The 23275-nt window shown below is 60.3% G+C and overlaps 1 protein-coding gene across 4 annotated transcripts in view; it reads right to left on the minus strand.

Annotated features, from left to right (window-relative positions):
- Positions 1–23275, minus strand: part of KCNIP2 (potassium voltage-gated channel interacting protein 2) — a 46570-nt gene that overhangs the window by 17134 nt on the left and 6161 nt on the right. The window contains exon 1 of one of the 4 annotated variants that reach the window (XM_056352539.1): positions 8417–8634. The exons of 2 other annotated variants lie outside the window; for them this stretch is intronic. In XM_056352539.1, coding sequence (XP_056208514.1) covers positions 8417–8504 — 88 coding nt within the window. In that variant the 5' untranslated portion in view covers positions 8505–8634. Of the gene's footprint in view, positions 1–706; positions 839–8416; positions 8635–23275 lie in introns of those variants that run through there. One more of the 4 variants, XM_056352542.1, reaches the window with a different exon arrangement.

A 23275-nucleotide genomic window follows, 5' to 3' on the forward strand; every position in this document is an offset into this window, starting at 1 on the left:
TCAGATGGGCATCTGCAGGCATGGGCAGGGTCTGGGCAGGGCTGGGGGACCTTTCTCACAACCATCACCCCTGGGAGTCTAGGGAGCACCTGGACAAGTGGTCCTGACCTCCATCCCACCACACAGAGTCTCTTGAGTGGATCTGGGCTCTGCCAAGCATGCCCCACACGCGCCATCAGCACCTTACATGGCCCATCACCATCCGGGCAGCACCCCCTGTGTCCCCCCACCCTGCCCAAGGGCCACAGGGGGCCCTGGGGAGAGCCAGGAGCAGGAAGCGCAGCAGGCACCCAACCTGCCCAGGCCTGGCTCCTCTGCAGGCTGGTGCATGTTCAGGGTGAGGTGACCACGGTCCCTGGGGACACCTTGCTCCTGTAGAGGTGCTGGAAAACACCCTGGTGCCCACTTGCATGCTCACACACAGTCACAGCCCACAGCACCCCAGCACACATCAAAGTCACCACTGTGCAGCAGACACCCTGCCAGTCCTGTCCCCTCCCCATGTCCCCAGCCACTGGGACCTTGCACGCAGCAGGCAGGACACCCTGCTCCTTCTTCCTACTCCCCTACAAGCAGCAGACAGACACCATGTCCCAGGACTCTCCCGTGAATGCAGCAGCCTCAGAGCATCCTTGGGGCAGCTCTAGACACCCACCGCCTGCCCCGCCGTGTCCCCAGAGGAGCCAGCACCGCCCACGCCCGTTACCTTCCAAGGACACGGGCTCGAAGAGGCCAAACTGCTCCAGCACCTTGACGAAGAGGACCAAGACCACCAGCACCGCGATCATCTCAAGGCCTTCCAGGTTCATGGTGGGGGTGTCTCATGGCCCTACACCCTCCCACCCCCTCCCCACCACAGTCGTGCAGCCCCCTCACCCCAGCGCCATGGCCGCTGGACCACGCATCCCCAGGGACCCCTGCTTCTGTCCCCAAGGGGGGACTGGCTGTCACCCCTCTACTTGGGGGGGCCTGTCATCAGCTGTGGACAAGCAAGGGCTCAGCACAGGGCTGTGGCAGGCAGCTAGAGGAGCCCCAGCTGAGAGCCCAGGCAGAGCACGGCCGTGCCTGCGAGTAAGAGCGGAGAGAGGCCAAGTGGAGGGAGGCGTGGGGGGGTGGCGGGGATGGGGGAGCTGGGGGGGGAAAGAAGGCATGCCCTCCCATTCCAATGACACCACCTCCATCGATTTGCTTAATGCAGTTGCTAAGGAAACGGGCCACAGATATTAAAAGGCACTCCGTTCCCAGGGGGGTACATGGGGAGGGACAGGACGCTGGGCACTGGCTAAACATCCAGGATGGAATGACTCAGACTTGTCCTCTGCGCCCCACAGGCATGACTGCCCCATGGGGACCACCACGGCTGAGCACCCCAAGGTCCCCACAAACCTCTCCTGGGGAGGGTCTGGGGCAACAGGTCCAGCTGCCCCATTTCCAAGCAGGCAGATGGGTCAGGCCATCCCGCTGAGAGCCAAGGGGGGCCGGGAAGCAGGGCTGGGCCGGGAGCGGAGGCTGTGATGCAGGATGCCTGAGACACTGCCAGACCTGCAGGCAGTGCAGCAATAGGCAGGAGAGGAGGGTACACAGGGGCTGGGAACCCAGCAGGACCAAGGGACCCAGTCAAGGTCACGCAGCAGCTGGAGGCAGAGGGCAAACACAGGCGTCCGCATGCCTGGGGCACACATCCACGCACAGCTAACAGGGCTATATTTAGCTCCTATGGTTTTTTTTAAAACAGCATCCCAGCCCTTGCCTGGCTGCTCGATCACAGGCCACAGGGACAACCTGGGAGCCAGGTGCCCCACCGGTCCCTGCCCCATCACCAGGGCTCAGCACCCTTTGGGGTGCACAGCTTTCCCTGGGGATGCCTCTGGCACTGCCCATCCCCAGGTGGGCAAGTCCCACATGGGGCATGATGCAAGACCAGTCCAAACTCGGCACCAGTGTGGCAGGAAGGGAGCAGGGCTGCCCCCATACTATTGCTGTCCCCCACCCTGCCCTGTCCCCTCCAGAAGCAAGGCTGGCTGCCCCAGGTGCAGCTGGGGTGGTTCCAGGACCCTCCTGTCCCCACAAAGGGCCCTGCAGACAGGACCGGGGCAGAAAGTTCCTTTTCCTCCCTGTTGTCTTTGTGCTGGGGCAGGGGTAAATATGTCACCAAGGGGAAGAAACATCACCCTGGGACACCTACGGGGGAAAAGGGTGGGAGAGGTGCTGGCTGACGCTGGCAAGAGCTCCCAGCAGGGCTGCCCCACACCAGCCCCCAGGCCCCCATTCCCAGCCTAGGAGGCTGCAGGTTTGTCCCCTGGCAGGGGATGGAGAGGGCTGGTGGCTCAGTCCCAGGTCATGTCATGGCTTGGCTATCTAGTGGCTCCTTGCCACCAGGCTCAGCATCTTCTGCCTGCCTGGGGCGTGCTCACAAGGCTGTGATGCCAGCAGAAGGTGCCAGCGATGCATCAGAGGCGGCTTGGGGAGAGAGCTGTAAGTCCTCCCTGGGGAAACATCCCTCAGGCTGGAAGTTTTCAGACCTGACATTTCCTTTTCTTGGAAAGAGGTGAGTTTCCAGGCACTGAGCCTGGATTTCACCTGGCTGGCTCCCAGCTTTGCCCCCGAGCGACAGGGTGACACAGACCTGTTGCACTCCAGAAGGAAGTTTCCCACTGACATCAACTGCATTTTTAAAGCCATTTTTCTTGCTGAGCCCCAGCTGCAATCCATCCTCTCCTCAAGCATCCAGCTGCTCCCAGGGCCGATGCCTGTTCCACACGCCATGGAGCTATTTATGCAATCTAATCTTGGCCAGACACAGCGGTAGAGGAGCCCTTCCAGCCTGAGCCAGGACTTGTCCCAGCAAAGAGGGTTTGGGGCAGCCCCTCTGCAAAGCGAACCTGCTCAGCCCATGTGAGCAGACCGTCATCAGCACCTAGCATGTCTCTACCAGCGTTGTGGGATGCTGGGGCCAAAGGGTGCAGCAGCAGGTCAGCCACCAAGTGACAGCTTCCCCACCTGCCGTCATGCCTGTCCTGTCCCAGCCGGCCTCCCCGGCAGAGCAGCAATACATCACCCGCTGGCCGGTATGTCAGGATTATTCATTTCCACGCTGGAGCCATTAATAAAAGCCCTCCACTGTTCACTGCCAGCACAACACACGATCCCACCAGGATCAGCACAGGCACCCGGTGCCAGTCCCATGTCCCAGCGCCACACACCATGCCAGAGTCCAGCTCCCAGCACTCGCAAAGTCACCAGGGTTTCTTGCCCAGAGCACATTCCCTCCCACTGAGGGTAGCTCCAGACAGGCTGGGGGTGTCAGGGGACCACCTCCTCAGCTCTCCCAGGTCCCAAGGGATGCTTCTCCAGCTGGACCTGCCCTCAGGATGGAGGAGACACACAGAACCCCACATGGGGCTCACTCATGCAGCTGCCTGCAAAGGATGCTCGAAAGGCCATCCGAAACATAAACACCCCATGAGAAGTGGGACAGGGCTTTGCCCCCCGTCCCACACCAAGGGGCATCACTCCCAGGGGTGGCTCCTCGCCCCTGCAGCCAGCCAGCCTTTGGCCATGCCACGGGAAGAGCCATGAGGCCCTGGCTGAGCCATTCAGGGAGAGGTCACGCAGATGGATGGAGAAACGTACGCCCTGGGCAGGAGACACCCTGCACATCCCCAGACACATGGTGCTGGTGCCACCTCTCCTGCCTGCTCCTCTCCTTGGGGGTCTCACCCTGCAAAGCCCCCAGCACACACATCCCACTGCAGCATGGCTCGGAGAGACTCTTCACCGGGACCCCAGGACCCCTACCACATCCCAGAGCTCCCCAACACACCAGCTGAGGAGCAAAGATGTAGGTCATGCCCAAAGGGACCAAGAGCCCCAAAATGCAGGTTGAGTCCCCAGCACCGGCACCGGGCACCCCCACAGTGGGGGAGGCACCGCGGAGCCCATCTGCATCCACATCCCGCAGCAAGGGGCAGCGGTACCCAGACACCAGCAGCATGGCAGAGCTGGATAACCCCGGAGCAGCCCTGGGCAGTGTCGTGGCTTGGCCATGGCTGCCACTGGCTGCTCTCCCACATGGTGGAGCAGGACTAGGGCCAGGAGAAACAAATAAAGTGACTGAGGAGAAGATCGAGGTGTCCCAGAGAGGGGGTCTCCCATCCCGCTCTCCGACACCAAGCGCCCGGCTTTCCTCGCCACCTGGCTTGTGGAAGGGGACAGGACAGGCCAGCATCACCCTGTCCCCCCATGTCCCCAACCCCGTACCTTCAATGCCGCTGATGATTTTGAAGCAGCGGGTGGTGAACCAATAGGAGATGAGAAGGAGGATGGCAATCAGGGAGGCGTAGAGCAGGCTGTCGTTGTGCAGGGATGTCCTCTCCATGGCTCCATCCCCTGTGCCTGCTCGCGCCCCCTGCCCAGTCCTGCCACGCTATCTGGGGCAGCCCTGTCCCGGCCCGCCGGAGGAGCCGGCCACCACGGGCAGGGAGGCGGGGGGCCGCACGGGCAGGCAGGCAAGTAATTGGGAGCATTGTGTGAGAGCCAGGCTCCCAAACCAATTACCTTAATTGTGCTCAGGCAGCACATGGCAAACAGTTAAAAATAACCCTCCCGGCCCGGGGGGAGAGTGGCACCATCAGCCAGGGGAAGGAAGCAGGGGGCAGAGAACAGATGGGGCTCGCTACACATGTGGCTGCATCTCCATGCCATGGGGCCAGCAAGGCACTGCCACAGCCTGATGGCTGCTCTGAGTTCACTGATGACCCCGGGACCTTCACAGCTCAGCCCCTCGCTGCCACCCCACAGGAGGAGCTGGGAGTCCTGGAAATGGGGCCCTCCAGGGAATGGTGCTGCAGCCCAGGATTGGTGGATGCCAGGATCTCCACCGAGATGCCTGTGCCTGTCCTTGCTCCAGACACCGGGCCTTGAGGGAAGGTGTCTCTGCAGCCCTGCTGGCCCAGAGAGCTGGGTCGGGCAGAGAGGTGCTGGCATCTCATTCCCTGTGCCCCAGCACAGCACCTCCCAGGGATGCCTGGGATCAGCATCCACTTTTCTCAGCTTGGAGTCAGAGCCGACCAGCCCGGTTCCTGCTCTGCAATGCCAGGTGCACTTGGGCAGTGCCACTGTGGGTTTGGGCACACTTCCTCACACACCCCAAACCCCACGGGATTAGCTGCACCCGTGCCTGAGACACCTCCAGTCCCTGGACCACATCGCAGCCCCATCAGCCACCTTGTGGGACACGCAGCTGGGGAAGATGCTGGACCAAAGCGTTTCACCCTGACACCTTTTTCATACAAGATGTCTCATCCCCACCTCTGCATCTACTGCCAGGGGAGGTGGCCACCCAGGTGTAGGGTGAGGAGCCCAGCATCATCCCAGCTGTGCCCATTTCAGGGCACACAACCCAGGCATTCAGGGCTCTCCTCTCCTCTCTTCTCTCTCCTGCAAGACTGGCTGCTCTGAGCATTCACAGGGGACACAGGACAGGGTGGCAAAGTGTCCCCAGCATGTACCCGTGGCTCAGTGCTGGGGAGGGCAGCAGACCCTGTAATGCTGCCCCAGGTACAGCTGCGCCAAGATGGGCAGCCCAGGTTGGCACTGAGTCCACGCTGCCTGTCCCAGCTTGGGCTGTGACAATAACAGCCGTGAAACATCCCTCACGCAGCCACCCCCGCCCCGGCTCTCTGGTGCTGGCAGCAGTGCAGCTCTGCGACCTGGCCAAAATGAACCGTTCCACCAGCCACCAGCCGGGTATAAATAAAAGTGCCCAGGAGCATGTTTTCTTGCCCAAAAAGCAGCTCCATGCCACAGGCATGCACAGGGCAACACCCACAGCCAGGTAGCTGGTACTTGTCCCCATCCTCCCAGCACTGCCAGCACCTGGGCATGGGGGACTGTCCCCTGCTGTGGGATGGGAGCAAATGGGGAGGGAGCAGGGCAGTCACCCATCACCAAGGGACCTGTCTTTTCCAGAGGGGACCATGCACCTTGACCATGGCCAGGCACTGCCCTGCCTGGGAGCCACCCCTGTGGCTGCCCCTAGGGTGCTCCTAGTTTGGTGCTGCAGGATGCCAGGGCACTATCCCCCCAAAATCTGCTATAGGACCGCTGGGCAACAGCAGAGGTGATAGTCCCTGGGCTCAGCTGGGCAGCACCTGCCCAGGCCACTTGGGCACTGTCGACCCATTGCAGGGGCCAGCCTGATGGATAGGAGCCTCTCCTTTTTTTTGGTTCTCGGGGCCATCATCCATTAGGGAGAGTTAAATTTAGGTTACAGCTGATCCCTTATTACCTTGCTGCTAATCAGAGCGCGAGCAGATTATTAATAAGCACATTAAAATATTGGCGAAATGCTATTTTTGGGAGATGAAGTCACAGTTTTAATCTGGTTAATTGATTGAGTCATTTCTCTTTCCCCCCCATCGGCGACCCGTCCTTGGCTAGCTCCCCAGGGAACCCAGCCAGGAGGGCACCCCACCCCGGGGCGCGCCTGGCCAGGCACCCAGGGCCCTCTGTGGTGAGCTCCACAGGACCTCCTTCACCTATGCAGGGAGGGCAGAGGGGCTCATTGCTCTCCAAAAGGGGCCGACGGGGGAGGACAGGGGTTGGATGGGGGCAGCATCCTGGTGACTCATGTGCCACATGGACTGAAGTGGCGGCTGGGGAGGAGGGGTTGCTGCAGAGGGGAGAAGCCTGTGCAAGCCCCACATCCCACTCCCAATCCCAGGCTCTGAGCCTTAGCAGGGCACAGAGCTGCCTGGCTCTGGATTTCACCCCACTTCAGCCTGTCCCAGAGCATGGGAGTACACCAAGGAGAGGGTGAGCAGTGGTAGCTGGTGCCCAACTACCAGCCGTACCCTCTACGCCCATCACAGCCCCATACACACCCAGCAGGGTTGCATGGGCAGCACCCCTGGGGCTGCCCAGCGCCACACATGGCCAGCCCAGAGACCCAGTCCCAGTGGGACACTCGCTACAGATCCAGCCCCACAGTGCCCAGCTGCAAAGCCAAGGACAGCAGAACAAAGACCTGCAGGACATCCTTGCAGGTGATGGGGATGGGAGCACCCCAAGGTCCCCTTCCCACCCCACTCCACGACTTGCAGCTCTGACACTCACACCCGGAGCCAGACTCAGCTGACTCATCCTCTGTCCCCTCCATGCCGGGCTAGCTGGCCCATTCCTGATGGAGCCAGCTAGCGGGGATGGACCCAGCGCTGCCTGTAGGCACACACAGCCTCTGGAGCCTGGCACGCTGCTGGGCATGGGGGACTGTGCCCCGCTGTGGGGGGACCCTCCATCGCAGGGCTCAGGTCCCCACGGGTAGGGAGGTGGCATGGCAGCTGGGCACGGCCCACAGGGCAAATACTGCTCCATGTCCCAGCCCCCTGTGCTGCGCCAAGAACATCCACAGGCTGCCCCCACCATCCTCTGGCCCCAGGGATGGGTGCAGGCCGGGGAGACCCAGGGGCTCCTCTGGGTCAGCAGGGGACAGAGCCTGGGATAATTTTTTTGGGGAGGCTGGGTCCTGGTGAAGGCGGTGCAAGTCCCAGCCCCGCTCCAAGGTGTGACAGTGCCACATTGGCCCAACAAGGCCTTCCCCATGCTCCCGGCACGGCGCATCTCTCCCCAGCACCATCGTAGCCCAGAGGGGCAGCCTCAGGATCCCCATGGGGAGGGCAACCAGCCTCCAGCATGGGGGCACAGGGACAGGGACAGAAGCAGGGCACCCAGGATCCCAGAACACACAGGCACATGACAACCCCTCCAAGATGTGTCCATTTGAGTCAGAAGGTGGCTCTGGGCTCAAACCCAGGAGAGAGGGTCCTGGCCAGCTGGCTGGGCCACAGAAGGGCTGGCAGAGGGATGCAGGTCCTGGTACGGCTGTGACAGCAAACCGGGAGCACACGGCAAGCAGCTCCAGTACCAGGTGGCATCCCAGGATACGAGCACGGGTGGATGCGGGCACCAGGGTGTGTCCCTGCCCCAGCCCGTGGGCACACCCAGGGCTTCTCCAGCCGGAGGGATGGAGGGTGCAGCCCTGGCCTCAGAGGAGGCTGATGCCTGGCATGGCAGGGAAGGGTCGGAGCAGCTGCAATTTATTTGCACAGCAGTTTTTCCACATTCCACTCTACACCAGTCCCCTCCCCATTATAATGGGGACATTATTATAATAAAACATTCCTGTCACGCCAGGTCCACAGGGGACCTTCAGGGGCTCTCGTTGACTCCCATAAGCATTTCCAGCTTTGCCCCACATGGAGACCAGTGCAACTCCTGCACCTGGAGCTGAATCGCTCAGCACTGCTCAGCACCTAAACAGCATTTCATCCCCTCCCCAAATAACCCCACAGAGCCTACCAGACAGAGACCCCCTCCCACAGAACAGAGCCCCTGTGCCCTCCAGAGCAGCACCTACCTTGGGAGAGGGTCCCGGTGACAAACTGGTAGAAGAAGCGGATCACCCGGCCCAGCTGCCTCTTGCAGCGCTGCTGGCAGTGGCTCATGGCTCCCGCTCACAGCGCTGGGGAGGGACCCAGCTGTACCCCCTCCCGGCTGGCAAACAGCCCACCAGCTCCTGCGAGCAGCAGGCGATGCCCGGGGGAGGACCGAGCCTTCCTCGCCTGTAGCAAGCCTGCGGGCATCGGCGGCAGGTCCAGCCCAGTGGAGAGGGCACAGGCAGTGTTTGGTAGCGCGGCAGCCGCCAGGCCCCGCTCCCAGGAGGCAGGCAGCCAGCTGGGAAGTTTTGTGCTGGGATGCTCCTGTGCAGGCTGGCTGCAATCCAGAGGGGCCGGGGGACTAGTGGCGATGCCCCTCCCAGGGCTTAGGCTCACAAAAGCTGACCGCAGGCTCAGAGAGGGAGCGAGGTGCCCGAGCGATCCCCCTAGTGCCGTGCCAGCCCACCAGCCCCCTCCGTGCAGCAAAGTTGCAGGAAGAGGTGGGGAGTAGTGGCAGGGGGATGCTCAGGGCTGGGGAGCCCAGCAGTGCCAGCCAGCTCTTCGGGAGAGGCAGATGGATGTCTCCCTGGTTGGCAGAGCCTCGGGTTGCCCCTGGCTCCAGGTCCGCCCCTTGCCACCAGCTCGACCCGGCACTTCACGCCCCGGCTGGCCGGGAACCAGAGGCAGGTTGGTATGGCAACCCGCAGACTCCACAGGTGCCGCTGACCAATGAGGCACTGCTGCATCCCAGGGCCGCCTCTCTCCAAGAGCAGGGAAGAATGCTCCTTCCGGAGGGGAGCCGGCACCCAGAGCATCCTGCATCCTTGGGCATCAGCCCTCTGCTTCCACTACAGAGCGCTGTGAGCATCCTGCACCCCCAGGCATCAATTATCTGTTCCAGTCAGCCAGCGCTGTGTGTGTCCTGCATCCCCGGCCATCAACAATCCAGTGCTGCAAGTGTCCTGCATCCCTGTGGCAACAGCGCTCCAGCACTGCAAGCATCCTGCATCCCCGAGCATCAGCCCTCCAGCACGGTGAGCATTCTGCATCCCGGGCATCCATTCCCACCGGCTCCACACAGGGGAGGAGACAAGGATCCGTGCAAGGACGGGAGGAACAGGAGACAGACTCCCAGTCCCAGACCACCCAGGCTGAGAGCTGCTCCCTCCAAAGCTCAGCCTGGCAGTGAGTTGCTAGCTTGCACAGTATGTCAGAGCCAGAAGAGAGTCTGGCGCATGGCGGTGGTGGGATTTCCCTGCTCCAGAGCCAGCCTGAGATGCTCTGTGCCGAATTAAGACAACATCCCTTCCCCAAGTCTCATTTTCCCAGCTGCAGTTCCCTCTCTACATCGCATCCACACCCCACACCAGCAGGTTCTCTCAGTTCTGCATCCATCTAGGCTCTATTATCTCATAAGCTTCATCTCTTATTAATGGGGGAGGAAGCGAACAAAAAGGGACCTGATGGAAATTATAGCTTCTTCTCCCTCAGGGACGGGAAAGGGGGTGCAGGCATTATCCAGCCAGTAAAAGTCCGCCTGCCCAGTCCCTACCAATGCCTCAACAAGGAGCCCCAAAGGAAGGGGCAGGAGCACCCTCAGGGGTTGGTACGGGGTAGCCTCACCCCTTGGTCCCTAAAAGAAGGGCCATCCCCTCCAAACCAAGCCATCCCTGTCTGTTATGCTGGCTATGACCTGGCCCCCGACAGTGACCCACACACACCCCATGGTGGACAGTGTCCCAGGGTGGTGGGGGGACAGGCACCAGGGGATGCTGCACTGGTCACTGCAGGACTGAGCCAGGTCTGGAGACACACTACAGCAAGGCACAACACAGCACAGTGGGGACTCGCCACCCTACAATAATACACCCACAAAGCCCCGGGCCAGAGAAAGGCTGCAAGGGACATTGACCCCACAGAGGAAAGGGGCCAGCCCAGGCCAGCCAAGGCAGAGCAGGAAGCTCAGCAGACACAGAGGCACAGATGTAAGGACAGCCTGTGAATGCCGCACCCTGACCGAACCTACACCCTGTGGACCACTCATCCTCAGCCAAAAGCTCAGAAATTTGGGGACTGCCAGCAGTGCACAGTCCCCCCCTGCCACCTTCTGGGGATAGGTTAGGGGTTTAGGATCCTCATCTATAAAGATAACTCCATGCAACTCCTAGATAACTACAATATCCAGGAGCCCTGCTCCTGGCTCAGACCCACAACACAAACACACTGGGACAGTTTCTTGCAACGATCAGATCCCCTGAGCTGTGTGATACAAAGCCAAATCCTGCAAACACAGAGCTCCCCCCTGCTGGGAGAGAGGGACAGCTCCACAGCATCACCGTGGGGACCTGCCAGCACAACTCAGCCCAAGGCAGTCGCAGCATCCTAAAAGCCACTGGGATGCGGGAGAGGTGGCATAACAGCCACAGGAGGGTGCCAGAGCCCACAGGACGTGACAGCAAACAACGTTTGCAGATTCATCCCAAAACCACAATCCAGCCACTTGGAAGCCAGATCCCACTTGGCTGGGAAAGCTGCTCCATCCCAGCATGTCCCGGCAGGCAGGCAGGAGATGCATGTGTCATCCTGTGCACCCTGGTCACGATAGCCATGTGGGACAGGGGAGCTCATGTTCCCACACCCATCAGCTTGTGTAGTCCATCCCATGTCAACCTGCAGGGACATGGTGGGAGAGAAGAGCCCAGCACCAATGTCACCTACCCCACCTCCAGGCTTGGCTATTCACCAGGATCCCCAGGTGCTACAACCAGTCCAAAACTGAAGAGCGATTTACAGAGCATCACCCCTCTGGGCTGGCCCATGGCTCTCCAGAAAGGCCACTATGCACTGACACAGACCCAAAATCTCATAGGGACCACCTGGGCTGAGCCAGGGGCTGTCCTTTCCCCCTGCACCCAGCAACCTGCAGCAGGTATTTTGCAAGGATGGTGCACTGCACAGAGACATGAGCTTGCTCCCATCCCAAGGCTCCCTCCAAGCACATGCTCCCCAGGCAGGCACCAGGGACTGCACATCTTGCCCTTGCAGAAGGGCAACAAAGCCACTCGGTCACTGTCCCACCTCCTCCCTGACAAGACAAGACAAGCAGGAATCCAGCAGAAATCAAGCAAGCCGCAAAGCAGGGCTGTTGAGCCCACCCTTACACCACCTTTCCTGCTGACGATGTCACCTGGGTTGCAGGCACCACAGGTGCCACTGCAGGGTGCATGCCGCCAGCCTCCCATCTTGCTGCCCACCCTGGGGTTCTCCCAAACTTGCTTCCCCAACGAGGAGGTCAGTGGTCCCCCAGCCCCTGCCCCATCCTCAGGGGAACTCCAGTCCCCACAGTGCCTCACACAGCAAAGGACATCATATCCCAAAGGGATATTTTGAGCCAGCCTGTGCCCCCAGAGCATCTGTGTCTAAGGGGACACAGCATCGCTGGAGCTGTGCGATGGAGAGGAGGAAGAACACAGCTCCAGGCTCTGCTTCCAGCTCTGTTCCCCCCATGTGCTCTGGCAAGGGCAGCTGCTGCCCCACACCTCCCAGTGCCGAGCCTGCACTGGGCCCCGCTGCCTGCTGTCGGGTGTAAAGGGCAAATTCAGGGAGACTGGAGACCAACACTGCCCACCGCTTCCCTGACCCAAATCCCTGCCGCTTGCCTGCGGGCTGTGCCGGGGCACCTCCGCCTTGGACGCACAGGAGCCCCGGATGACCGGTGCAGCCCACGCGACCCACGCACGGTGTCACGGTCCCCGCGGTGCCCCGGGCGGGCCCACGGTGTGCGCGTGCCGCGGTGCCGTTGCTGCCGCCTGACGCTAAGAGGAGCCCCGGTACAGCACAGCGGCAGCGGCGGGGCCACCGGGAGGTGAGCCGGGGACATGGTTCATTCAGACGTCTGCGGCGGCTGATGGCACACGGGGGACTGGAGGGGACACGTGCGGTTGTGTCGGAGCGCGCAGCAAGCGTGGCCACCTGAGGAAGGCCATGCACGCGTGTTCAAGGACACACGGGAACCGTGACAGCCACCCGTGCACAGCCACCACGATCCGCTGGCGCTCCTTTGCATGCTGAAGGGACAGTGACAGCACCACTGTGGAGGGGGACACAACACAGCTGTCCACACCAGAGCCATTGCTTCCTTCCTTGCTCAGGTCCTCTTCTCCTGAGATGGTTTCTTGGCAGACACATCCTTCCTATGCCACCAGCATCTGGGCTGGTACCTGCCACGGGCGCGCTGGGGGCAGGGAGCACCAGGGGAATTCACACTGGTTCCTGACCATGAAATATTCATTAGCGCAGCCGCAAAGAGAATGGGGAAAAGAAAAGATAAACAGAAGCAGGGGAGCAGACACAATGCTTGCAGGTGGCTCAGCACGGCACAGACAAGCCCCCTGGGTGGCTGGAACAAGGTCTTCAGGGCTGGCACTTGTCTGTGGGTCCCCTGGTGCCCGTTCAAGCTCATCCCACTGTCACAGGTGTTGTGGGCATGTGAATCACCCTGGAAAATGCAAGCAGAAGACAGCCACCCTTGCAGACAACCACACGCTTGTGTGCACACCCAGCATGGGCAGGGACACCCTGGGACATCCCCAAGGGGCACCATGCTGGGCTGGTGCTGGGGGGGCCATTCCTGCCTGTGCCAGCCCTGGATGGTGCCTGGGCTTCAAAGTATTTCAGCCTGGGCTACACACCCCAGGGGCAGGACCAGAGCAGGGCTCCAGCCCAGGGCCACCCTGACCAGGGCACCTGGGGGCTCACTGAAGTCATCCTGGGGCTGGCAGAGGGCAGACCCCTACAACAGCATCTGCCAACATCTCCCTCAAGGAGGAAGGGCAATCAGGGTGGGAAGGATGCAGGGCACCCTGCAGCCCTGTGCCAGGCCTCAAGCCACCACTCAGGCCCGCAGGGACTGGGCAGATGCCGTGTTCTCTCTGTACCCTAAATCCAGCTGTCACCTTTTCGGGGAGATGGAGGGCATACACATCCCACCAATACCAGACCCACGGCTGCTTGGTGGGAACAGGGCAGCCCCTGGCTGGAGGGAGGGCTCAGCAAGACTCACCCCAGAGCCAGGGCACATCTAGGGATGAGGAGGGGGGCATCCTGGCAGCCAGGACTGCAGGAGCCATGAGTTCCTGGTCCCAGACACACCACACGTTGGGGAAGGTGGCTCCGTGGGAGCCAAACACCGCTGCCATCCGCAGAGAAAAGCTCCATACAGCCAGCCCTGCGTGCGGGTCCCCACTGCTGCTCCTGGCTCCTTCCAGCCCTGGGGACCCACAGCCTCCTGGACTCAGGGAAGTGCTGAAAACACAATGCCAGAGAAAATAAATAAGGCAGCTAATGAGGTAATTTGCATAGCTATTAGCAGGCAGGATTTGCAGCGGCTCAGACATGGGATGTGCTGTCAGGTGTGCAGCCCGGAGGTTCTGCTGGTGCTTGCCGAGGGAAACACAGAACAACCGTGCTGCATGGGCCCACCGCAGGTGCCCACCACCCCACTGGTGGGGGAGGCAAGGGGGACTGGAGCAAGGAGGTGGAAGGAAAGCTCAGAGCAGGACAGGCAGCCTGGGAGGCACAATGTACTTTAACCATAAGCCCGCAGTGCCTTCAGCCATAGGCTCCAGGGTTTGGCCCTGTGATGTACAAAGCCTCGGGCAGCACATGGCTCCTGCCTTGCTGAGGTGCAGAAAGCATCCATGAACAGGTACTCTTGTGAAGGCCAAGAGAGAGCTGCTGGCAGCCCAGGCTGCCTCACAGAGCAGCCCTGCCGTGGCACAGCCATCAGGCTCCACGTGCCTCCTCATCATCCAAAGCTAGCTACAACTCCCTGCATCCCTTACCTCCTCTTGCTCCCTTGTGAACCTGGCCCAAAACACACCCCAGGACAAGCACAAATCCTTTCCTACCTCACCCTGGCTGCCAGCAAACCCATCTTGCTCTGACTCCCAGCAGAAGGTACAATTTTGAGGTGTATGAAGACCAACAGCAGCACCAGCTCTGCATTATGGCTGGGTCAGGAATCGCCACACCATGCCAGGCAGGAGGGCACTGGCCATCCCAGTACCTCCAGGGATGCAGGGGCAACACACCTGCAACCTGTGACACTGCTGGATCCCCAACCTGCTCTGCCAGGATAAAAGCTCCATAAATAGGCCATGTGATGGAGAGAGGTGGCGTGCAGGGCCACCCTCCCCTGAGCTGCCAGGGCACGTCTGGCTTTGATCACAAACCTGCGACGACAGCTCGGCTCATTCTCAGCCGATGGATCTTGTTAAAAAATGCATGTGATGTGATCCGTCTGCTCGGGAAGGCACTGCCAGGGAAGGAGCCCAGCCCAACACTGTGCATCGGTCCCGCAGTGCCGACCTGCCAGCAGCCAGCACGCAGTGGGCAATGAGGCAGCAGCCTGGCTCTGGTGGCACTGGCCTGGGGATGAGGACATGCCCCAGCCAGCAGACTGAGCCCAGCACCAGGCTCCAAAGGACCCCTGCAATGCAGGGAAAGGATGGGGGCACCCCCATCATCTGATGGCCGAAACAAGCAGAAAGACCCTGCTTGTTGGTGGTTGGTTGGACAGTCAGACGTACGCTTCACCAGCAATTTGGGTGGTGGGTGGTGGGCAACGACTGGGGCCAGAGCCCCCCAAGGATCATCCTGGTACATCCATCACTGCCTGTGATGGCCCCCAGCTCTCCAGGTTATGCTGAGGCACTAACTCCTCCCAAGTTGTATTTTTTTAAGTCAGTTCTGCTAAATATTTCAGGGATTTACACAGAAAAGCTCTCTGTGCTCAGCAGCAAGACACCCCCGCCTGCCAGGGCATGAATAATTCATCGCCCCCACGAGTAGGGTAGCAATGGTGGGGAGGAGGGGACACGTCAGGAGGGACAGGCTCCCATCCAGGCTCCTGGGGTGCACCCCAAGACCCTCCATACCCTGTAAAGGAAGGGCAAAACCCAGCATCAACATCTGCAGGGAAACTGAGGCACAGGGAAGGGAAAAGAGCCAGGCCCTGAGCCTGGCCCTGGTCATAGGACTGTCCACATTGAGACTGCAGCAGTAATTAAGGACACCACAGTCTGCCTGGAGCATCTGGGCCATTTCTGAGCTTTTTTGGTCTGCAAAGCACAGCAATGTTGGGGGCACCCAGGATATACTGGGCAGGAGAGCAGCACAGCCACCAGGACCTAAAAGAGCACAGCTTTTGGAAGCGGGGATGTTGCCAGCTGGGGGTGCACAGCTCATGCTGGGCACAACACAGCCACAGCATCTCCTTATCCTTATAGAACCAGCATCTTTTTGCCCCTCAGATGCCCACCCGGTTCCACGCCCATGGCACCCCACAGGGATCAGCAAGGGTTCAATTCCCCGCACAGCATCCTGCATCCACAGGCCTGTCCCAGGTCCCACTCCAAGCCTCACCAGGGTCTCCTGAACTGCAAGGCTGGGAAAAATCTCAGCCTGGCCACAAGTGATGGCAGCTCCGCTCCCAGATCTGCTCCAGGGGACGGCATGGCCCTCGGCATCCCTCCAGCCTAGCCACACTCACTGCCCCACACCAAGCCACAGTGATGGTGACAAATTAACAAGCCCCGTGCAATCATGCACAGGTTGGCCTCTGATAAATGGGAGACTGCACTAGGCTAATTTCCTTGCAATCAGTGCTCCCTCGGCCGCCAACAGCTCCGGCTCAGCATGGTGACAGGAGGAAGCGCAGTGGGGATGGGTTGGGATGTGACTGCAGCTCCCATGTGTACAGCCAGCACTGGGCTGCCTGTGGGTCAGGCAGTGGGGCACACTCAGTCACCCAGCCAGAGAGGGAGAAGGCACCCAAGGGATCCTGGGGAGGGGAAACATACTTCAAACAGCAGGTATCTCCCCCAAGATGGACTTGGCTTGAAGACCAAGTGTTTGCTGCTATTAATAACTCCAGTGCTGCAACAAGGCACCTGCCCCACGTTCCCTGGCTCAGAGCCTTCCTGCACAGGGAGACGCAGCAACAAGGCAGGGAAGGAGAGGAAAGCGATGCTGGAGATGGGGCTGAGGTCCTGACCCACAGCTCCTTGCCTGTCCCCAGGCACACAGCACCAGCACTAGCCTGAAACCCCTGGATGTCTGACAACCTGGCTGCGGGGGAACCCGGGGGGCTTAGGGCAGGGGAGATGTACAAGATTAGTACTGCCCCTCCAACAGCCCACAGCCCACCTGCACCTTTCTCCAGCCTCAACCCAAGACTGCGCAGCCCATGGCCGGGCTGATGGCTCCCCATGCCAGCACTGACCCTCTCCCCACCTGTATCCTGAGCAATGGCTCAGCCCTCCAGCTCCCTGTCCTGCAATCCCGGCCCCACGGGGCAGCAGGGCCGCCCACCTGGCATCTCCAGGGCACCCGCTCAGCCCACTGCCAGCCCAGGGGGCCCCCAGAGACTGCTTTTTTAAACTGACATTTTGGGGACAGAAATGCTATTTTTGGTTGTTTCAGAGGCAGTGTTTCCATTGCAGTTTGTCTGCCTCCACCAGAGGGAGGGATGCTCTCCCTGGGGGTGCCGTGGCAGGCGGCTTTGGGTTGGGCTGCAGAGCTCAGCACCAGCTCTGCACTGCTGGGTCATCCTCAGCCCCCCACTGCCCTACCCTGGAGCCCACGGGCCCAGGAGCAGGTAGGAGAAGACATCCCTGGCTTCCCGCTTGGGCACAAGGGTCAGGAGCATCTCACCCAGCAGAAGGGCTGGCAGGAGGCACAGAGGAGAGCCTGGGGCCCATGCTCCCACCTGGGACCTTCCCAGCATCAGCAAGATATCTTTTCCACACTTCATCTTTGTGAGACACTCCCAAAAAAGACCACACAGAGCTGAACAGCTCCCCCTCCCCTGGAGCCCCCAAGTAGTCTTGAGAGGAATAAATGTGCCCAGCAATTACTCGGGGGGAGAGTACAGCCTCCCAGTGCAAGACCTGCTGAGAGGCTCAGAAATAAATATGTTAATAATCAAATATCCATCCTGCGCCTTAGCTCACGGGAGGACTTTCAAGTCTAATTAGCAGCAGATTTGTACCATCGCTGCCTGGGCTCGAGGGACAATTTGCCGTGGTTCCCATGAAGGAAGAGGTTCCACTATAATTAGCCAGCAGCATCCCGTCTGCAAAGATTACCTCCAAATCCCCCCCACGCTCCAAGCTGGGGGGCAGGCGAGACCCAGGTAAGCTGAGATGAGAGATGCCCCCATTCTTTGATCTGTGCAAAGCCAGTCTTGAGCTGCAAATCCAGGGTAGGCAGGAGGACAGGCAGCACACCAGGAGAAGAGGCACCCTGAGTCTGCAGGGCACCCCACGTTCCCCTGCCTGCACACAACCCCTGCGCAGGCAGGAAGCTCGTCTCCCCACAGCGTCCTGCCACAAAACCCCAGCGTGTCCCCCAAACCTCTCCAGCCTCAGACTGATCATTTCCAAGCCACAGCTCTCGGAGGCCAGTCCCCAAACAGGGGACGTTATCCAGGCCACCCCAGCCTCACCTGTTGCACAACTCATCACCCATGCAAAGAGCTGCCCTTACCCTCCACAGGACCAACACCAAGCGCAGCTTCTGATGCCTCTTGCACAATCCATGGCGGGTGCTCGGTGCACGGGGACTTGGTGCTGCGAGGGAGGAGATCGCATCTGCAAAGAGACCCTGTTCCTCGCTGCAGGCAAACGCAAACCTCAGGGCTTGGCAACAGTTTGGGGATGTTCATTAGTCTCCACCCGGGCCTGGCCACCCTGCCGCAGCTTGGCGCAGCGCTTTGTCTCAGGCAGATGGAAATCCCATCAGTTTAGACCTTTCCCCAATCCATCACAGCAGGACAGGCAGTGCCCAGGGGAGCACTTCTGCTGCCCCTGCCCACATAATTTTAATCAGGGCCACGTTCTGCTCCTGAGGATGTCATAACAGACGCCGTTCCCAGTGTTACAGCGCCTTGTGGGGTGGCTGGGATGGGGAGAAAGTGGCATCCAAAGGAGCAAGACATGGGGGCAGCACCAGGAGGTGCCCCACTGCTGGTGCCCAAACTGGGACCAGACTCCTGGGGAAGGTGCAAAGGCGGAGAGACAGTGGAGGGGTGAGGGAAGGGATGGAGGGAGAGCAGAGGGAGCCATGTCCATGCTGAGGATGAATGGCACAACTGAGGATGCTCTGCTGAGCTGGGAGTGGGACCCAAGTGTCTGGCCCTGTGAGGGCAGCGCCTGGCAGATACCCAGCAGGAGCTCACTGACCCAGCAGCAGCTGCCAGGGACACTCATTAGCACCAACTAATTGTGGGCAGAGGCGGCTGGCCTGGCAGCGGGCACCCTGCCCACACGTCCCTCCCAGCCTGGCTGTGGGCACAGCTCTGAGCTGAGGGGGGAATTATAGACAGGGCAACGGTGGTCATGTCCAGGGCACCTCCTCCAGAACGGCCTGGAAATGTCTGTGCCAGAGATGCTGTGGCCATGAACAATAAAATCAGTACTCCATCCCTCCTGCATTCAATTGTGTGCCTGAGCCAGGGCACAGCCATCCCCACCCAGCTCCTCCGCCAGCCCTGAGAGACCTCCCCAATGCCACCGGGCTGTTCATGCTGGCAAAAAAGGGGTTACCAGCCCCTCACTTCCCTACAGTTATTTAATTAAGCAGTGATAAAAGGAAAGATATATTATCTGGAGAGTGACAGCAGGCTGTAATTACAGCTAGGTGGGCTGAGAAAACAAACAGCACCAAGGGAGGTGCAGGGTGGTGTGGGGCTGGGGAGCTGGGGAGCCCTTGGGACCCGTGTCCCTGTCCCAGTGCTGTGGCCAGGGCAGATGCAGGACCCTCGGGTCTGTGGGCAATGGGGAGGGGGAAAGTCTCCTTCACCCTGATGGATGGCATCCCAGAAGTGCCTCCCCTCTCCAGCTCACACTGGACTGGGGTAGTCCCAGTCCCGGCCCCTTCCCAGGGATGCTGGGTTTCGACCAGCCCCAGGGAGCATCAGGTTTTCACTGAGTCACTTTGAAATATTAAACACCATCTCCTTCCTCCCCGAGCTGCTTTGGGGCAGCCCTCTGCACCGAGAGGACTCGCTGCCTGGCTGGGGTGAGAGGACAAAGTCCCCATTGGGACATGGCACCCCAGAGGGACCCTGCTTGCCCCTCACAGAGCCAGGCATGATGCCTATCCACTGGGTTCCTTCAGGCTTGGCTTTGAAACTTCTGTCCTGTTTCCCACTCCCACTAACAGTAAGGGGCAGGGGTGAGACATGGGGCGCAGCCACTGCAAGCAGGTAGCCCATGGCCCCCTCCCTGTCCAGCCACCCAGCAGCAGTGCTCTCCCTGGGGATGGGGAGAGCTTCACCCCCACGTCCCCTTCCAGGGGCTGGTTGGAGCTACTGGGCACCACCACAGTTGTGTCTGGGCAACAGCAGGGTGGCTCAGTCCCAGGGGGTGCACAGCCACCTCCTCCCTGCTGTCCATCCTGTGCTGTCAGATGCTGCTGTCCCCTGCGCAGCCCCAGCCATGTCCCTTCCCTTCACTAAATCCTCCTGCCCTCAGCGCAATCCTCTTAGGTTCCCCCTCTTCCACTGCAGCATCTTTAAATTAATGCCTGGCTGAGCATGGGGTAGAAGGAAATTAACCCTGGGCAGAGGTTAAAGCCTCCACAATGCCTTTTAACACCTAAAGCTCTCTTACCTGCCCTTCTGCCCCCTTGCCACGCAGGGGAGAGACCAGATTTGCCACAGTCACAGCGAGCATCACTTGAGCAAGGGCTCCCAGCAGCTTGCGCACCATCCTGAGCTGGGGTGGGTGAGGGCAGTGAGTCCCCCAAGCCCAGCCAGCTCCCTGCTTGGGAGGCTGTGAGGTCCCCAAGGAGGGACCCCCGGTCATACTTGGGTTTGCACCCCATGCACGGATTTGCTATTGCCAGCAGCAACACCCAGGTGGGAACCTGCTGCGAGCAGAGCTACCCTCTGGGGCTGCGGGGCCCTGAGCAATGCAGGGTCCCGTACAGCCTGCATGCCCTGCCCAGCACCTCAGGGTCCCCAGCTCTGAAGCAAGAAGCTGGGAGGGATTTGGCTGCTGATGGGAAGCACTTGTGACCCCACAGCTTGGGGAGCTCAGAGGAGCTGCAGCAGCACATGGCAGGTACGAGGCAGGGATGTGGCAGGGATGCAGGGTGCCGCAACACCCCCCTGATCAATGCAGGGGACACTTCTTGCTCATGTCACTGCGGAGCAGCTGGGACGAGCCCCTTTTGGATGAGCAGACACCAAGGCCATGACAGACAGGTCCATCCCACCCAGCTGGGGCCCAGGTGGGACTTGATGGGTTTTGAGAAAATGCCTCAAGGAGCCGACACCATCACTGCCTGCATGGTGCGGCCACAGGACCACAACCCCAGCAAGACCTGGGATGCTCCCAGGCAGCGATCCCATCAAGCTGCCCTTTCCTGGGGCAGCGGTGGCCAGGGCAGCAGGGAGCCAGGGCCAGGCATCACCCACCAGAGCAGCACTGCCGCTGATCCTTTCCGTTATACAACAAATTATTCCACTTGCATTAATGACTTTGCGGCAAAGGGGGAAATGACATGAATGATCCCTGGTGCCTGGGAGTGACTCACTTCGCACGGTGGAGGGGAGGTGAGCAGGGAGGACGGGCAGGGGGGAAATTTGTTTGGGTCAGCACAAGCAGCACAGGGCAGGGACTGGGCTTGGAAGATGCAACTTCTGGAAGGAGAGTCAGGGGGAAAGAAGGAGGTCCTTAAGGGCAGATCCCACCACTCAGGAGAGGGCCGAGATGTCCCCAAAGGATGTCATGATCAATTGTAACCACAGCATATTGCAGCATCCCTCACTGCACTACCTGAGTCCCCCACCCATTTGCCAGCCTGTGCTGCGACCCCAAAACCTGGCACTAGCACCTGTCCCTCCCCACTCTGGGGTCAGACAGGAGCTGAGACCCCACGTAGGTGCAGCCAGGGCTGGGGGTGCTGTGCCCTACCACTGGACTCCCCTGCAACTGCAGCGTGCCTCTAGGAGCACAGCAGGGTGGGTAGCTGCCACCACGGCCCTTGGGACAGGAGTGGGTACCCGTCACATGGGCTGAGCACAGAACCCAGTGTCTCAGCTTCTTTCTTCTCCCTCACCTCCGGGAGGCTTCACTAAATCACATCATTAAAAATTCATCCGTATTTCCTCCTGGAGTAAATCAAGAGCTGTCAAGGACTGGCCAGCCCAGCCAGCCACCTCCTGGGGACACCAGAGACACATGGAGGCACACCAGGGACTTCAACAACACACTGCCAAGTAGCCTCTGGGGGACCCTTGCAGTGACAGAGGGCCAGCTGGATTATTGCCTTTAAACCCATTCAGGGGCTTTCTGTAAGCGATGCAATTTTAAAAAATTCAATCTAGGAAGAAGTGATTAACCAAACAGGCCAGGAGCAGTGGCTCGCCTATTTAATCTCATTAGTGATCGGGACAGCTCTCATCTCACCCCGCCTTGGCTGGATGGGCCACAGCCATCAGGTGAGAGCAGCTGGACACCTCTTCCCTGCTCCCGCTGGGTCTGAGGACGACCCATGGGTGCACAAGTTTGCTGGTCCCTCCCTGCATCCCACGGGGCTGCACCTTTCTCAGCCAGACCCCACACCACTCCCTCCTGTCCAGGATGAAGCCACCACTTTGTCCCATATACAGCCCAGGGCTCTTTAAGCGGAACATGGATCAGGCTCATCTGCATGGGGCATGGCCTCCAAAACACTCACTGTGGATGGAGCTGGAGCACGAATCAGATGGACACTGCAGCAGCAGCTGTGCTCAGAACTGGGGCACCTGCTTGTATGTCCCCCAGATCTGTGTCCCCAGGTTCCCCATGTCCCCAGGTGCAATGCATGGGAGCAGCATGGATGAGACAGTGACCATCTTGCCACAACCCAGAGCCCCCAGCAGCGATGCTAACACCATCCCGGGCTTGGGAGGGGTGCCAGCTGCCTGAACAGGGGGGGTCTCTAACCCAAGGAGTTCAAAAGCAGGGTGACCCCTGCCAAAACAAGGCTGGAGTCACCTAGAGCCAGACAGCTGAGCCCTGGGGACTGTCATCAGGCACAGGCAGGAGAGGCACGATGCCACAAGAGCAGGGCACACCCATGAACATGTAAGGCACCCCTGGCCACCAGTGTCCGTCAGTGACTCACCCTGTCTGGACCAGAGAGGAAACATTCAAGATGACCCAAATTCAGAGGCAGCAAGGTGACAGCCCTGCTCACCCCCATCCCCATCAACTCCTGTTGAACGTGGCACCCATCCTGCACCCAGGACCTCTCCCACTGGGCTCTGTTTCCTGAATAACTCACACCAGTGCCAGGGGGCTGCACCACCCATTTTCCTTTGAAGCGGAACACAAATTTACTTCAAAGCCAGAAGCAGCCAGAGCCACAGCAGCTCGGGTATGGGAGGACCCCAGTGAGAGCCCCCCATCCAGCACAGCCCTGATGCCACACAGCCTTTGCGAAGCCACTGGTATGACCAAGAGCAGGACCACTCCACCCCCTGCATCCTGTCCCATGCACTGTCCTGCCACTCACCCCCACAGTATGGCACCCACCCGGCCCCGGCTGCTGGCAGAGCATCCTGGCACAGACAGTGGGTTGAACAGGACCCCTGCGCCCACCCGCAGCCCCTGCCCCATGGACAGGGGCTCTTCTCCCGCTTTGCTCCCAGAGAAGTCGCTTATACCAGTCCCTGCAGTTCACTTGCCTGGCAATAACCACCCCTGGCACTCCACAACCCCTTAAGGGAGGAGTCTGATACCCCACCACAAGCCAGAGCCCCTCACTGTGGCATCAGGGAGGCAGCC

Source organism: Falco biarmicus, chromosome 9 (genome assembly GCF_023638135.1).
Source record: "Falco biarmicus isolate bFalBia1 chromosome 9, bFalBia1.pri, whole genome shotgun sequence".
In the NCBI taxonomy this organism is placed as follows: domain Eukaryota; kingdom Metazoa; phylum Chordata; class Aves; order Falconiformes; family Falconidae; genus Falco; species Falco biarmicus.